This window comes from Protopterus annectens, chromosome 10.part0 (genome assembly GCF_019279795.1).
Source record: "Protopterus annectens isolate FY-2018-M chromosome 10.part0, PAN1.0, whole genome shotgun sequence".
NCBI lineage: Eukaryota > Metazoa > Chordata > Ceratodontiformes > Protopteridae > Protopterus > Protopterus annectens.
In genome coordinates this window covers 436161848-436176520 of record NC_056744.1, presented here as the reverse complement: position 1 = coordinate 436176520, position 14673 = coordinate 436161848, and the positions used below count along the sequence as shown (strand labels likewise).

The window sequence follows — 14673 nt, the reverse complement described above, 5'->3', positions numbered from 1 at the left end:
GCTTTTTGTGTAATGGTTTTGGAACTGTTAGTGCAAATATGAGCAGGCAAAAAACTATAACCCTGTGATTGCAATGTGGCACTGATTAGTAGTGGCAGTACATGTTTTACAAATATTTTATATTGAAAATGGAATAGTGAATTGTCAGAACCACAAGGGTATAATTTTATGCAAGAGTGTAGTGAGCTACTTTGCTGTCCCAACCAAAACCTGTCTTGAATTAATTCATGTGGTTCTGTGACTAGTATATACTGCTGTACAAAGGGTTCCCACCTGTCCATTGTGAATAGGACTGTCGTGCATCCTGCTGCCTCATTAACTTGCTGGGAAAGGAAATGTCTTGCAGTACTGTAAACATTGTAGTTTAATAACTGGGAGGAAAGAGGATTATGATTTGCTTTAGTTTATGCCAGTTGCTGACAGCCCAGTACTTCACTGTTATGAATCGGTCATTTTGTTAAGCTTGCAATCTAATGTCTCTTCATTCTTCCTCGCAAATGTGTTCAGATCCAATCTTGTGATCTGACTCTGCTGCATACACAATACTTTGGATCCAGTTTGACTAGTATTGGTACCATATTTTTCCTTTCCTTTTTTAGGTGTTTACTAACATGTAACTAGTATTCCTTTAACGTTTTTGTGTGTGACATAAGGAAATTAATCCTTTGTTTAGTGTGAATTATAGTTTACGCAGTTTCTCACTGGCCGTGTCCAAGAAACCTACTGGCTTTAAAAGTCGTCTGCATAAGATCTATACTTGGATGCCAACAAGGAAGTGCTTGTATTGCCTAGGACTAGACCATCTTGACTTCTCTTGTCCCATTTGTGCCACTGTTAATCCCAGGCCATTTGTCGGGCAGGTGCAATAAGCTGATTTGAGTTGCTACCGGCTTCTGAGGTTTAAACCCCCTCTAAAACACTCGAGCAGGCTTCCGTGAATGACCAAGTTCTCCTCAGAAGTCCCCAAGGACTTTTTGGAGCCACTGGAAAAGATTAGAAAAATTTCGGATCCGACCACCTTAGAACTGAAACCCCTTAGGCCGCAATCGGATCCAAAAGGTTTGAATCCTATTGGCATTTTTCGATTGCCATCTACTAAATCGGATCAGGCAACTAATTCAACTCCTAGAAGCCGTGCTCGGAGTATCCAATGAAACCTAGCTAGGCTTACATAGGCTCCAGGGCCGTTAGCCTAGCACACACCTATGAACCTGTGATCCTTCGGGGTTTAACTAACTTTTGGGATAGAGTACAGCGTTATGGTTAGAGGGAGGAGCTCGACAGTTGGATCTGAAGTCTTGTATGTGGCTGCCCATTTGCGAGGAAGAATGAAAATGGACAACACTGATGGCAAGTTATGGTAAGTACACAACTTCTAATTATAGTTCTGCCTGCAGTGCAAACCCTTTTTAGATCAATAGTACAGTCCCTCTGATCCTTCAGTGCTCACCCTGTTTTCCACTACTGTTCTTGGACAAACGTTTCAAATTTTTATATTAGTATAACGTTAAGCAAATGGTGCAGTACAGTTTAAAATCAACTAAACTGCAGTACAGTTTAAAATCAATTAAACTAGTGGCTGAAATCACTGAAGTCCCTCTTCTTTGGCCACAAATTACTCTGCTTCAGTAGTGTGTGTACTTTTAGGGCGGCTGCAGTGGTGCAGCGGTTAGCGTTGCTGCCTCACAGCAAGAGGTTCTCCGGTTCGATCCTCTGCTGGGGTTCCTTCTGTGTGGAGTCTGCATGTCCTGTGGTCACGTGGGTTTCCTCCGGGTGCTCTGGTTTCCTCCCACATCCCAAAGACATGCTGTAGATGGATTGGATACTCCTAAATTGGCCCTAGCTGTGAGTGTGTACCTTCCGTGGAAGGTTGGATGCCAGGCTAAGCAACTTGACACAGTAAAAAGTCCACTGCCAATCATGAGCGGACAGGTGATCCACTGTGGCAACCCCTAACCGGGGAAAAGCCCCGAAAGAAGTAGTATTTACTTTTAAATGCATTCCTTTTTAAAAGATCAGAAATTGCAAAATAGCAAGAAACTGAGAAAAGGGAAGGAAAAATAGAACACTTGCTTTACTTAAGTATGGGAGACTATGTCAAGTGGGTGGAGAAACATCCTTACATTTTTTGACCGGGTTTTGCATATTTTCTGAATAATAGACTAATTTTTTTTAGTTTTCAGAAAAAGTGTTGTAATAAAGGTGGGTGGTTCTGCAGAGTTGGGAATAGTTGAGCTGTGTGTGTGTGTGTGTGTGTGTGTGTGTGTGAAGAACCACTTGTTGAGGGCCCATGATTGAAAGGGCTGTCATCTGGACAGATTTTGGGGATTTCCTCTCTGCCCCCAGGAGCTGTTATGTCCATTTGGCTGCTTCTGAAGGTTGCTAATGCTGGAAGTCTTCAGAAGTTGTACGTGAGCTTCCCCATTTGAAAGCTCACTGATCATGTGAATATGCCCCAGCAGCACCTACCTTTTGCCCAGACCTTGCGGGCTGCACCACCCAGAACTGCCAGTGGTTGAACTGCGTGCAGCGATCTTCCTCTCGTGCCTGATCGAAAAAGTGTGTGCAGCCCTCCCTACCACACACGTTTCGTGTGTGTGATAGTTTTGAGTTTATACTCTCCTAGAAAGAGTTCATTGCACTTGTCAATATATATGTGTATGGTTTAATAGATTTAGAATAGGTGGGGGGGCCTCTGCCCCCCCCCCCCTTACTTTATATTCTTAACTCCAGGATTGCACTACAGTGGGAAAAAAGCCGTATACAACTTTCGACAAAATAAGTTTTTTGTCAAGTGTGCTTAATGAAGTCAGCTTTGACCAAATGTGTTTTCGACCAAACAAGGAAAGTAGACCCATATATAAGCATTTGGGCTTCAAATGCGTTCTTATCTCTATCTGATGTCAGGTTGAGCATAGTGGGAAGCAGTCTACTTAATGGGAAGCCTGATGTGGTTGCATTTGTAACTGAGATGGTCATAGTAGTTTGCACTTTTGGTATTGGCTGCATGATGTGATCTCGTTTTGAAGTACATTATCTTATTGATTAGGAACCTGATGTGACACTTTTTTTCTTTTAGACCCCAGACGAAGAAGAAGTCTTGAACAAAAAGAGATCTAAGAAAATACAGAAAAAGTATGAGGAGAGGAAAAAAAATGCCAAGATCAGTCCTTTACTTGAAGAGCAGTTTCAGCAAGGCAAATTACTTGGTATGTAGCAGTTACTTATGATTGCAAGTTTCAGCAAGTGTATGTACTATAATAGTGCAGTTGGCAACGGACTGGTGTTGGTAATCTGGTAGGTGCTTCGTATTTATTGGTACTGTAGACTTGATATATGGGGAGTTTCAGCATGTGCCATGCCCTTTGCTTTTTTTTTTTCCTTTTGCTTTAAGCCTGTTTTGAAATTTACAGTCTTCTTATGATGATTATTTTTGTCCAGTTCTGCTACTGAAGTTGAGAGAAGACACTTAATATAATCTGAAGAAGACCAGAGTGCTTTTTGGAGCACAATGCCATGCTGACCAAATTAAATAGCTGAAGTTTACGTGTGGGTTTTGATCTCTATTCATATTACATAGAGCAAAAACCTAAACTGTGAAAAGTAATATCAGTAAAGGGTGGGGTTGTAAATGAGTGCTAAAATGGTAAACTACTAAATACTGCCCCCACTCCCACCACACAGACACACGCTTGCACACTTATGTTCAACAGAGTGCCAGCTTTAGGACTCCCTATAAGCTTTAGTATTTCTGAAGTGCATCACTGTTTGGCTACAGGTACCTTACGCCAAATAAGTGCAACAGGTCAGCATGTTCTTGTCAGTGAAGCATCAGTCTGGTTTTTATGGTTGCATATCTGTTTTGTGAATTTAATGAAGAAAATCTTGAAGCATCTTGGCTCTTGTCTGAAGGCATCAGAAAAACGGCAACAAATACGTGCAAATCTCCAAAACAGAGAGCCCCTACACAAACCAGGCACAGTCCGGAAATAATCTGAAGGTAAACAAAATATTCCACTATTGTAAAATAAAAACTTCCGTTCAGCGCTTTTCGTCTCGTTTGTAGTGAGACCTCTTCAGACCACATAATGTTGCATCACACTAAGGTATAAAACCTATTCCACTCCCAACCTCCCATAATTATACAAATTTACTATGCTGCTTTATTGATAGATGCATCAATTAACTTGGGTGTTTCTGTTACTTGCATTTCAGTAAATAAAATTACTAAGAAGTGTTCTGTGTGAATTACATTGAAAATGCACGAACGCTTTCAGTGGAATCACCGTACCTACATCACACGGTGATGGTTTAAATCAATTTTATGAATTTGTTTAAAATCAGATGTTATGAATTTATATTAAATAAAATACTTATTTTATATTAAATACTAATATTGAAATATACATAGTTAAATGCATATCTGAAGTATTTCACTTCTACTAAATCTATTAATTAATTAAAACCTACATTAATGCATAAGTAAATCGGTACATTAGTATATAAATCACCTCTTCCAGAACTATTAAGGCTATTTACTTGAAGGAATTCTAAAAAAACTTTCTATGTACCCCCTAAAAAAATCTTTAGGTTTTAAACCTCTTGAATGAATTGTTTATTGAAATTGAAATGCCTTTCAAGCTATTGAGTAAATTTCATTTAGGCCAGGTGCGTTACAGGCACGTGTTCGAAGTTACCAGGACCGTTCTAGCCTTTCCAAGAGTAAGGCTATTGGTCCACCCCTCTCATCTTCTGTAATGCTGTCTATTGCTCGAAAACCAAATGAATGGTTTGGGTATTCACCCACATGTCTGTCTAAGGCATTTTCTGATTCACCACAAATAAGCCAAAGGTCTGTAAAGCACTGAAAACCAAATAAAAAGTAAAGACCTCGGAGGGTCCACAAAGTGCAAGGACAGCTGTTGCTTCAGATATTTAATAAATATGTTCTCTCCACAGTATGACACTACAGCACATAAACACTCCATAGAGACAGTACGTTTTTGTTTTAAAACTTCATCGGATGTGGGCTGGTTGACTACTACAAGCATTTAAAGGGTTAACAATCAGTTGGTCCAATCAAAACACAATCAAGACATATCAGTTAAAGCTGATTTTAAAAAAGACATTAAAATCAAGGTAAAAGTAATCAAAAACAATGTCCGTAATGTATGAGAAATATACTAGAACTGCAAAATCTTCCCATAAATGTTAGACCTGTTAATTCATTGGAACTACTGAAATTTAAAAAAAAAATACACCATGTATAATGAATATAAAGAGCACCCAAGGCCGTGGTGAACTTTCAAAATTAAAAAAAAGTATAATAAATACATATATAAATAAATACCTTGCATTCATGAAAAATCATTATTTCTTTAAAAATCCAGTAGAGCCAAAGATATGGATGAGAGTCGAAGGCTAATACGACTGTGTGCAAACTCATATTCAAGAGCTTTATTGTTTAGCAGCTCTTGGTTTGAGAAGAAGGGCTACCGAAATAGTAATTTAGCTCTGGCCACCTGTTGGCTTGCAAAGTTATCTGCCACCAGAGCTCTCTGTATTCGATTGTTTCTTCCCAAAGACAACCTCTCTTATCCTTCACCTTTTCCAATACAAAAAATAATTTGCACCCAAGCTAATGCCTGTGTGGTGCATTGATACTGGAAGGGGTTGATTTGGCAGGCTAGAAGAGAGCCTTATCAAATGACTTCTGGTGTCGTCCCCCCACCCCCCAGAAAGTTGATTTAAAATGAAATTGGATGACTGTTGCATTGTGACAGTTTACACAGTCTTATGAATTGCTTGTGGCATTACAACCAGAGAGTGGTTTGAGTTCCTTTCTAACCGTAAGTGCTATTTTAAAGCTGACCGTTATGCAACCTTGGAGTGTATAAGTTGGCAATGGCTGCACTGTTTAGTCAGTTTTGCATTGTAGTTCAAGAGTTGAAAATCTTTGTTCCCTACATTTTGCTTGTAGAAATGTAATGAAAAAACTACCCTGTTTGTGTAAACTATATCCAATTTGATAAATCAGTTGTATTTTTCTCTAAGCAGTTCAGAAATTAAATTTCTGAACATACCCTTGAGCAAGGTGTCCCCTCCGGTATTTACATTTTATTTATTTTGTGCAGTGAGTTCTGTATACATGTGCATCCTGTTTGTGTTTAGCAAGCAAAATGGAACCTGTCTGGGGTGTGAGAGATGTAGTCAGAGCAGTAAAAGGTATTGTATTGCGCCTCAATTTTGGCTTTTCTAGTTCTCTGTAACCAGAAAGTATAAAAGCTGCCTAGGAAAAGTAAATGAGATGTTCAGTTTCATGGGACTAGGTGATTTCTTATACTGTGAGGTATGTTAAATCTGCTTTGAACTTGTGTGAACCTTGCGGTATAAAATGTAATTGCGGTATAAAATGTAATTGCAGCAAAGAAACAATCTTAAAGGGTGGTGTGAAAAGAATGTAGTTTGTAGTTCATTGGTAATTATTGCATTGTACTGTGTGGTACAGCTACTGGTACAAATATGGTGGCTCTTGAGCTAGCAGAACTGCTGTAAAGCTTTATTACCCATTTGCAGACCAGGGGCAGCTTTTACATTTTTGAAGTGAAACGAATGGTAGAGGAGCGAAATATTGCATGTTGTATGCAACAGCAGTCTTTCCCCTAGAAGTGAAATGTATTGACTTATTTTTGTGTGTGTTCAGGCTCATGTTTAATTTGCACAACTAATCTAATATTCTGGTTATCTTGCAGCTTGCATAGCTTCAAGACCTGGGCAGTGTGGCAGAGCAGACGGCTATGTCTTGGAAGGCAAGGAGTTGGAATTTTACCTAAGAAAAATCAAAGCAAAGAAAGGCAAATAAATGTATAAAATACTGTTCATTAAAATTGGAAAAGAAAAAGGTTGCATTCATTTCTTGAGTAACTTTCAATTTTATTAATAATGCTAGGCAGTTTTTGTAGTGGTAAACATTTGGAACTAAGGGAGGTAGAAGTCTGCATTTGGCTTTTTGTTGGTATTTAAGTCGCAGGCAAAAGTTGTTTGTCTTTCAGCTTTTCCCTGTTAGGGGTTGCCACAGCGGAACTCCAGTCCGTTAATGATTGGCAGTAGATTTTCATGAATGCCAAGGTGCCAGCTTGACATCTAACCTTCAACAAAGGCATGCCCATTTACGCATATCTTTCGAACGGCCACCCACCCAACTAAAAGTATGATTACTAAAAGAAAGTAAAGGTTGAGCCATTTGTGAATTCTTACTGAATTAGTCTTATTTGGCTTGTAGGACTTGTGAATTTTCATTGGGTGAGATGTTTGCACTGCCGAGTGACTTTATGGCCTAATTGTTGGCTTTAAGAGTATGATTTCCAGTGCTATATAGAAATGCCCAGCTTGCAGAAGGGTATTTTTTGTGTGTTTCTATCCTTTCGAAGGTCGGGCACATGATTTTTCTTTAAATGCATTGTGCATTGACAGGAAAACAAAAAAAATGTGGGCACTGGTGTGCTTATGCTTAAAGGTATGGTGTTTGCTTTTGTGTGGACCTTTCTGGAGGAATAAATGTAGTTCCCAGAGCTTCATTCCTTCTTGGAAAATGAGTTGCATTAAGAAAAGATGTACATGGTGAGAAACAGCTGTGGATCTTAAGCACATTGATTCTACTGTTATCCAAATGTTTTTGCCTCTACATTAGTGTCCCCTTTCCTTGGGGATTAAACTAAATATCAGTTGCCCAAAATTTTAATGGAAAGCATTTGGGTTAGTAGTACTTCTCTAAGCAGGCATGTAATATTGAAGCTGAAACTCTCTAGTCGGAGTTGCATGTCTGAATTAGAAAAAAGCAGAACTGTGTAAATTTAAGCTTAAGTACAAGTTGACTGAGTTGATGGAAATTTGAAAAGCTTGACTGTATAGGGAGGTGAATGCATTGCTTGCCTTTAGCCTTTCAGTAACTAAAGTTTTTTTTGTAATTACCTGGATCACAAGACTACTACTTAACCCACCAAAATTATACAGTGTGGTCATAGTAAACAAATGTGCAGTGCACCCTCAATGTGTAACAAATGTTAGGCGTGGGGTGATGGGTGTATGGTGCCATTGACTGCAGCACTTCTGTGGTTGTGCCTCTTGATATTTGATATTGGGTATTTTATATTGAGTTTGTGACATTTTAATCGCTTACTTGCATTCTGACTTGTCGAGTGTTATGGCAGTTCAGCATTGTGCTTTGACAGTGGTGCACTGTTTACTGCGTTATCCTTTAATGCCAGCTTGATGGATTCTTAGCTTTCATGTAGAGGTTCAAGGAATCCTGGTGGACATTGTATTGCTGTAAGTAGATTGAGGCTATTAATAACCTGTAGTGTTAAAATTAAAACTGAGTTTGTAGTGGCTATTCAGTAGGAGAGCAGTATTGCATTTCCTGTCTTTAATACTTGCTCTGTTTGCATCCTTAGTGAATGGATGTGATCTCCACAATAAGTGCTCCTTATAATGTATTAGCTGAACTTGGGTATACTGTAGTTGTTGCGTCTCTCGGCCTCTCCCGGCCAGGGGTTGCCACAGCAGAACTCCGGTCCACTAATGATTGGTAGTTTTTTACGTGCAGAGTTACCAGCCCTGATGCACAACCTTCAGAGAAGGTACACCCATTCATGCATGTCTCCACGCAGAAGACGCTCTAGCTGAGAATCAAACCGGACAGAGTCTTACTGTGAGGCGACAGCTCTATGGGTTGTATATCTGTAAAGCAAAACTGTGACTTGCTACCGGGAGTTATTTAAGACCCGCACCTTTTTTTTTTTCTTTCTGACCAGCTGGCTGTTTTGTGAAGTGACTGATACGGCTAGGCTTAAACTTGGTTTTGATGGTGTGCATAAAGTTTTTTTTTTCCTGAAGTGTATTGAAGTATGGTTGGATTTTCTCCCCGGTCCCATAAATTAAAATGGTTGCACTGTCAAGTGACTTTATGGCCTGCTCATTGGCTTTATAGTCTCATTCCAGTGCTATATTAAAATGCCCAGCTTGCAGAAGGGTATTGCTGTTATGCATGCTGCTGCCCTTTCGAAGGTTGGGCACATTATGAAATACTTGGCTAATCCCTAGATGGGGCTTTCCAACTGCAAGCATTTTAGGAGTTTAGGTTTTGTAATGTTTCTGGTGCTGCTGTACCAAGTCAAATTTATTTCCCTATTAAGATGCTGTGGTATTGATCCTTGATTCATTCCTTGTGTGGTAATTGAGACTAGTCTCACTTAAAGCTGCCTGTCGTCCTGAGGAGTTTGAACAAATTTAATCTGCTGTATGTGCATAAACCAGTACAAGCAGAACCTTTAAAAGGCTTGCAGGTTTGCTTTGCAGCTAATAAACTTGGGGTAAAGGGCTGTTTGGTAATAACCGGATCACTTTCAGACTTTAGAGAATGGGCAAACTATACTTTTAAACCCTTGTTAAAAAAAACATTCACCTGCAGGGTGATGGTCATGTAATGCCCAATGGGGTGGGAGTCTTCCTTCACAGCAGCATATTACAGACCGCAAGGAAGCAAACTGGTACTATTTTATGTTAGCTGAGTATTGCTGTTCAGCGAGTATAAAACAGGTGTCTCCTGTGTATGTATGCTTGGCATTTAAGAGGAAGAGTGATTGCCAACTCAATCTGCTCTAGAAATCTGGAGAACCCTTAAATGGGTTACAATAGAACTTGTGTGTCTAAGTGATTTTAGTCCCCAATGATTTGCCAGCAATCCACAAATTGAGTAATGGACCAAAAAGATATAAAAATCTGGACATTCTTTGAAAGAAAATCCTGTAGCATGGATGTAAAAGTATTGCCTAAAACATAATTTACATGCACTATAGCAAAGTCAAAACATTAGGTGGAATCGTTACTTCACATCATAAATATAGTAGTAAATAAAAACGCTTTGCAGACTGCCCATTCATAGTGCAATAAACTCCTACCAGTTACTCTAAGTAATGCTCATCACAGGGTTTTTGAGGCCCTCTGTCCAGCATCAGGCCTGAGAACTTCCCTGGGCATGTTTACACAGTAACATGCACCATGTTTGGCATTACTTGCATAGTAAGTTTGAGAAACCAAGAAAATTGCAAGTATGCAGCATAATAAACTAAAACCATAACCAATGTAGTTTTCAGCAGCTGCTCGAGGCCATTCTGGATGCTTTGAAGCATTGCACACTGGATGTAATTTCCAGGTCTTGTAAAGCCTTCAGAGATTAACTCTTGGAGTTGGCTAGTATTTGGGGCATTCAGATTTGGTTGCTAGCAGAGGAGCGTGAACCAGACTATGCAGAAGTTTTGTACTTCATGATGGAGCTGCAGGATTATGGCTATTCTGTCTTGTGCTCAGATCTCTGATCTGCAGAAAGTAAAGATTGGAAGGGGGTCAATTATGGGAAGCTTTCACATTGTTGATGTAACTGAAATGAAACTGCATCACTGCCAATAGGGGAGTGTGAACCTTGAGACCATGCAAAGCTTGTTTGTGTCTTTCGGCTTTTCCCGGTTAGGGGTCCACAGTGGAACTCCGGTCCACTAATAATTGGCAGTTGACTTTTACGTACTGGCTTGCCAGGCCTGGCGCACAACCTTCAGTGAAGGTACGCCCATTCATGCATGTCTCCACGCAGAAGATGCTCTAGCTGAGAATCTAACCGGACAGCGTCTTACTGTGAGGCGACAATGCTACTGCAGCACCACCACTGCTAATGTTTAAAAATGAAAAATGTTTTGAGGTTTGGAAAAGATGCACAAAAGAATAAACATGAAAACTGTAAAGTGCACACTGATCTTTGCAAATGTTGTGTTTGGTAGTCTAACTCCTAAGTTTGATTTTTATAGTTGGAGGTAAGTACAGCTTTATTGCACACTTTTTTTGTAAACATATGATTCCATTACCAGACTTCTTAACCTTGGTATGCATGAATGCCTCCTTCAAAATGAAACTGTTTGCCATGCTTTCTTGCTGTGCTGGTCATCAGTACAATCTGCCTTGTGGCTGTAACAGTGTGTACAAAGTTTTATGTGTCCAAAGTGGTAGGTTTTCTGCCTAAGCTTTACCTGTTTAGTGTGTGTTTGCTAATTGTAGTGATGTGTGTTCATAACTTGTTCTAAGCAGGTAGTATTTTTGTTTCTGCTTGGATTGCTTTATCCAGCATGCTGCTTGTGACATGAGTAAAGCATTGTTCAAAGGCTTTAAAAACATGCAACTGATAGTTACTATATAGATGACAGTAGTGTTACAAAAATCACAAATCCTGTAACACTTTAGCCATAATCTACATCGCTGTTCTGATTCTTTCTTTCTGCCAGCAAAGTGATGCAAATATTGCATCTCCCGTTGTGTGCACACCTGAAGTTGGGAGGTATATCTGCCTTTGGGCAACTTTTGTGGTTTTGTCATCTGCATTTATCTGTTCCTTGAGATGAATTGTTTGGACTGATTAGCTGCTGCTTGCTTTTTGTGAAGTCTGATATTTGGTGTTGGAATGTCTTCAGTTTTCTTTGTTCTAAGTATTGTTACAGGCTAGTTTTCATTTTTTTAATAATTTGCTGATATGTTTGAGTCAGCTGCCCAAGGTATTGGCAACTTTATTCATTTGTTGCTTCTATTTTGTTCTGAACAGAACTCGCCAGTAGAGTTTAGCTGAATTTTTGATTGCTTTTTCTATCTTGAGATGTTGGCTGTAACTGGAGTTTGCATACACTGATTTTCTGTGGGCAGTTGTAGACTATTCCTATTTCAGTTAACTGTCCTGATGCTTTGGGTAGTTTGCACTTGTTTCGTTGACCAGATCTTTCTGATGGTGTAATGATGCCACCCTAATGGGAAGGTATCAAAGCTGCATGCCTGTCACTTTGCTAAGCTATGGCTTTGATACTGGATTTGCATGTTTAGTCTTGCATATCCTGAATTTATTTTACTCCATCTATTTGTTGCATGTGTTCTGTGTTTGTAAAAGTGCTTAGGAAATAAGCACTCTAACATGAATTTACTATACCAGTACTATAGCTTTACTTCTGCTAATGCCTTTAACTCCATGTTCCACAGTTTATCGTGTTTTGAAATCTCAAGTCTTAACATCTGTTGCTCATGAAGTATAGCATATTCATTTCTGTCTGCCTCTAAGCTGCAGACCCTGTGCAGTTTTTACCTACCTAGTGTCACTAGATCACCATTTCTGCCAAGCTGCTCTTTAGTTTGCTAGTTGAGACATAGGCAAATGTATTAACAGGGAGGCAAATGTATTAACAAGGGGGAAAAAACATTTAACTGTTTTAAATGTAAATCGCACATTTTCTGTGGTATCGGTCCAACATCTTCCCTTAAGCCTCACTGCTGAACATTGCAATTTTTGTTTAGTTTTATTTAATTTGATCCTTCCCTTTTCTAAAGATCCCTCTGTCAGTTCTTCAGTACCTCAAATAACAGTTGTAGACTTTCCTACACAAATATATAATAGAAAATGGAAATCAGAAGTAAACTTATTGCCTTGCAATGTCTGGGCAATTCATATCCTGTATCCCAGCTCAAAATGAGCTGCTGTTAACAGCAGTTTGCTAACCTGATATTTCTGAAGGTACTTTGTAGGGAATCTTTAAAAGTCTGGCAGCTCATTGCATATGTTCCCATTTACTCCTGTCATCACACCTTCAGCATTTACTGTCTACTTGAGGAAAAATTCTTTGAAGTCTGGGGCATAAAAAATACCCATGCAAACTCTTCCAAGCAAAGATCTAAAGCTTCTGGACCTGGGGAGATGTATGTATGTCTTCCCATTGTTTTTTAGTAAATTGCATTTTTTCCCCCAGTCTTACTTAAATATTTATTTTATTTGCATTTGTTTACTAGGGTGGTCCAGCAACTCCGATTTTCAGTGGAATCTCTGGGAGAAAAGCTCCACATAAAAGACCTTTCACAAAATACAGAATTTGCATTAGACATTTTATTACATATTACTGGCAGTTTGGTACTTTTTTTTACCAATTGTATAAAGTAATCATTCTCAAATCAAATGTTATACAAGCAATATATACATGAGAACATTCCATGAGTTTTCAGCTAGCAAAATTTATATAGGACACTTCATGCAGTGGGTGCAAAGTGGTTATAGGAATTAATCGGAGACTAGGTGCTTAAACAAAGTTTAGGAGGTGTAATAGCTGGGTGATGGGCTATGAGAGTCTTGTTGCAGGAATCTGCAAAGTCTGTGGATATTGTTGCAGATACAAGTGGTGGTATATTAAGGTATGCTGTGAGTACTAGAATGTCTTGCCTGTGAGTACTAGAATGTCTTGCCTGGTTCAGTGGTAGGTCTATAAGGGTTAGGAAGAGAAGAAAGTAGATTGGAGGGAAGTGGGACAGGATGGGAGAGGTAGTGAATGTGAAAGGAGGATACCAGAGTAGTACAGTTGGAGTGAGAATGGCTGTGATTGATGTTAGGTTATATGAGATGTGGTGTTGGCACATGTGCACAGCCAATATGATTCTTTTTAGCTGTCATGAACTATTTTATATGTCCTGATTTAAAACAGCTGTTCTAGATTCAGCTAAAAACTTTAGAGCAGACCTTTCACTTAAAATCCTTGTCCATTTTTGTACCTGCACTGAGATGAAGTTGTAGAGAAGGCAGTCTCTAGCCTGCAGTCCAAGTGGCTTCTTGATCTTGTCCAACTTTATTACTTTCCTGTTTTGAGTTATTTGCTCCTATTGTCTTGATTCCTTTGCCGTTATTCTCCAATAAATTTCACCCTCTTGCCTATTTTCTGTACCCCTACTTATAAGAATGGAGATTTTTTTCCAATAGTGTATTTGATTCTGAGTATGTTGTGCTGCTTTATGAATATGTGTGATTATTCTAAGGATCTGCATCCAAAACCCCACTCCATCTTGAAGTTCCTCCTTGCTTTTTCATTCTTTTCCACTTAGAACACAATCAGGTTATAATTCTGTCTGAGCCATAACTGTAGCTCTAAAGCAGTGGTGTTCAGCAGGTGGCCCTAGGCCACAGTAGTAGCCCACTGAAGCATCTTATCTGGCCCTTTGGTATGCCCTACATCATACAGTTTTGAGTTAACAGATGCATGTTGTACATAGTAATATGGCTCCTAAACCTTGTCAACTGTTCAGTGGTCCCTGAACCAGAATGGTTGGGAACCCATGCTGTGAAGTATCCTTTCAAGTCAGATTAGTCTAAATCACCTCCTTCTGTTTGAAGGATCAACGTATCTCACTTAATGCCCTTTTTTCCTCTCTGGATAAATTCATCTAGTTTTGTCCAAAACATCTCAGGCTAAGTATGTCTGTGTACACGACTAAAGGGACTAAATATTTTTACTGTGTCTTGTCCACAAGTGTTTCATGTTTCTCAAATTTTTGTATTTTCTCTTGCCTAATCTTACCACTACTGTTGGTTGCTATAATAGAAGCCTTTTTAGTCTGTACTCCTAAATACCCATATTTATGGGGCCATAAGATGAAGTATTACTAAACCAATTTGTGTATACGTAACTTAAAGGCTATAGCTGCAAGTTGTATATTCAGTAATTTTATATCTTGAAAAGACTCAAAACTGTCTTAAAATGTTCCACACCACTAATGGCCTTTTCTAGATTTATCAGGGTTTTTCCTTAGTCTTACTGTTGAGTCCCACTG

At 39.1% G+C, this 14673-nt stretch overlaps 1 protein-coding gene and 3 non-coding genes across 4 annotated transcripts in view; all 4 read left to right on the top strand.

Moving 5' to 3' along the window:
- The window catches only part of RPS8 (ribosomal protein S8), a 28248-nt gene extending 21347 nt beyond the window's left edge, over positions 1 to 6901 (top strand). The window contains exons 5-6 of the mRNA XM_044085336.1: positions 3080 to 3209; positions 6753 to 6901. Of these exons, the coding sequence (XP_043941271.1) occupies positions 3080 to 3209; positions 6753 to 6862 (240 nt within the window). The 3' untranslated portion in view covers positions 6863 to 6901. The remainder of the gene's footprint in view (positions 1 to 3079; positions 3210 to 6752) is intronic.
- Positions 3417 to 3489, top strand: LOC122814672. The gene has a single exon (XR_006366873.1). It is a non-coding gene; the product is annotated as a small nucleolar RNA SNORD38 (small nucleolar RNA).
- A 410-nt stretch (positions 6902 to 7311) lies between the features above and the next one.
- Positions 7312 to 7443, top strand: LOC122814683. The gene has a single exon (XR_006366882.1). It is a non-coding gene; the product is annotated as a small nucleolar RNA SNORA35 (small nucleolar RNA).
- Positions 7444 to 8945: 1502 nt separating this feature from the next.
- LOC122814682 lies at positions 8946 to 9079 on the top strand. Its single transcript, XR_006366881.1, has one exon. It is a non-coding gene; the product is annotated as a small nucleolar RNA SNORA35 (small nucleolar RNA).
- Positions 9080 to 14673: the final 5594 nt, after the last annotated feature.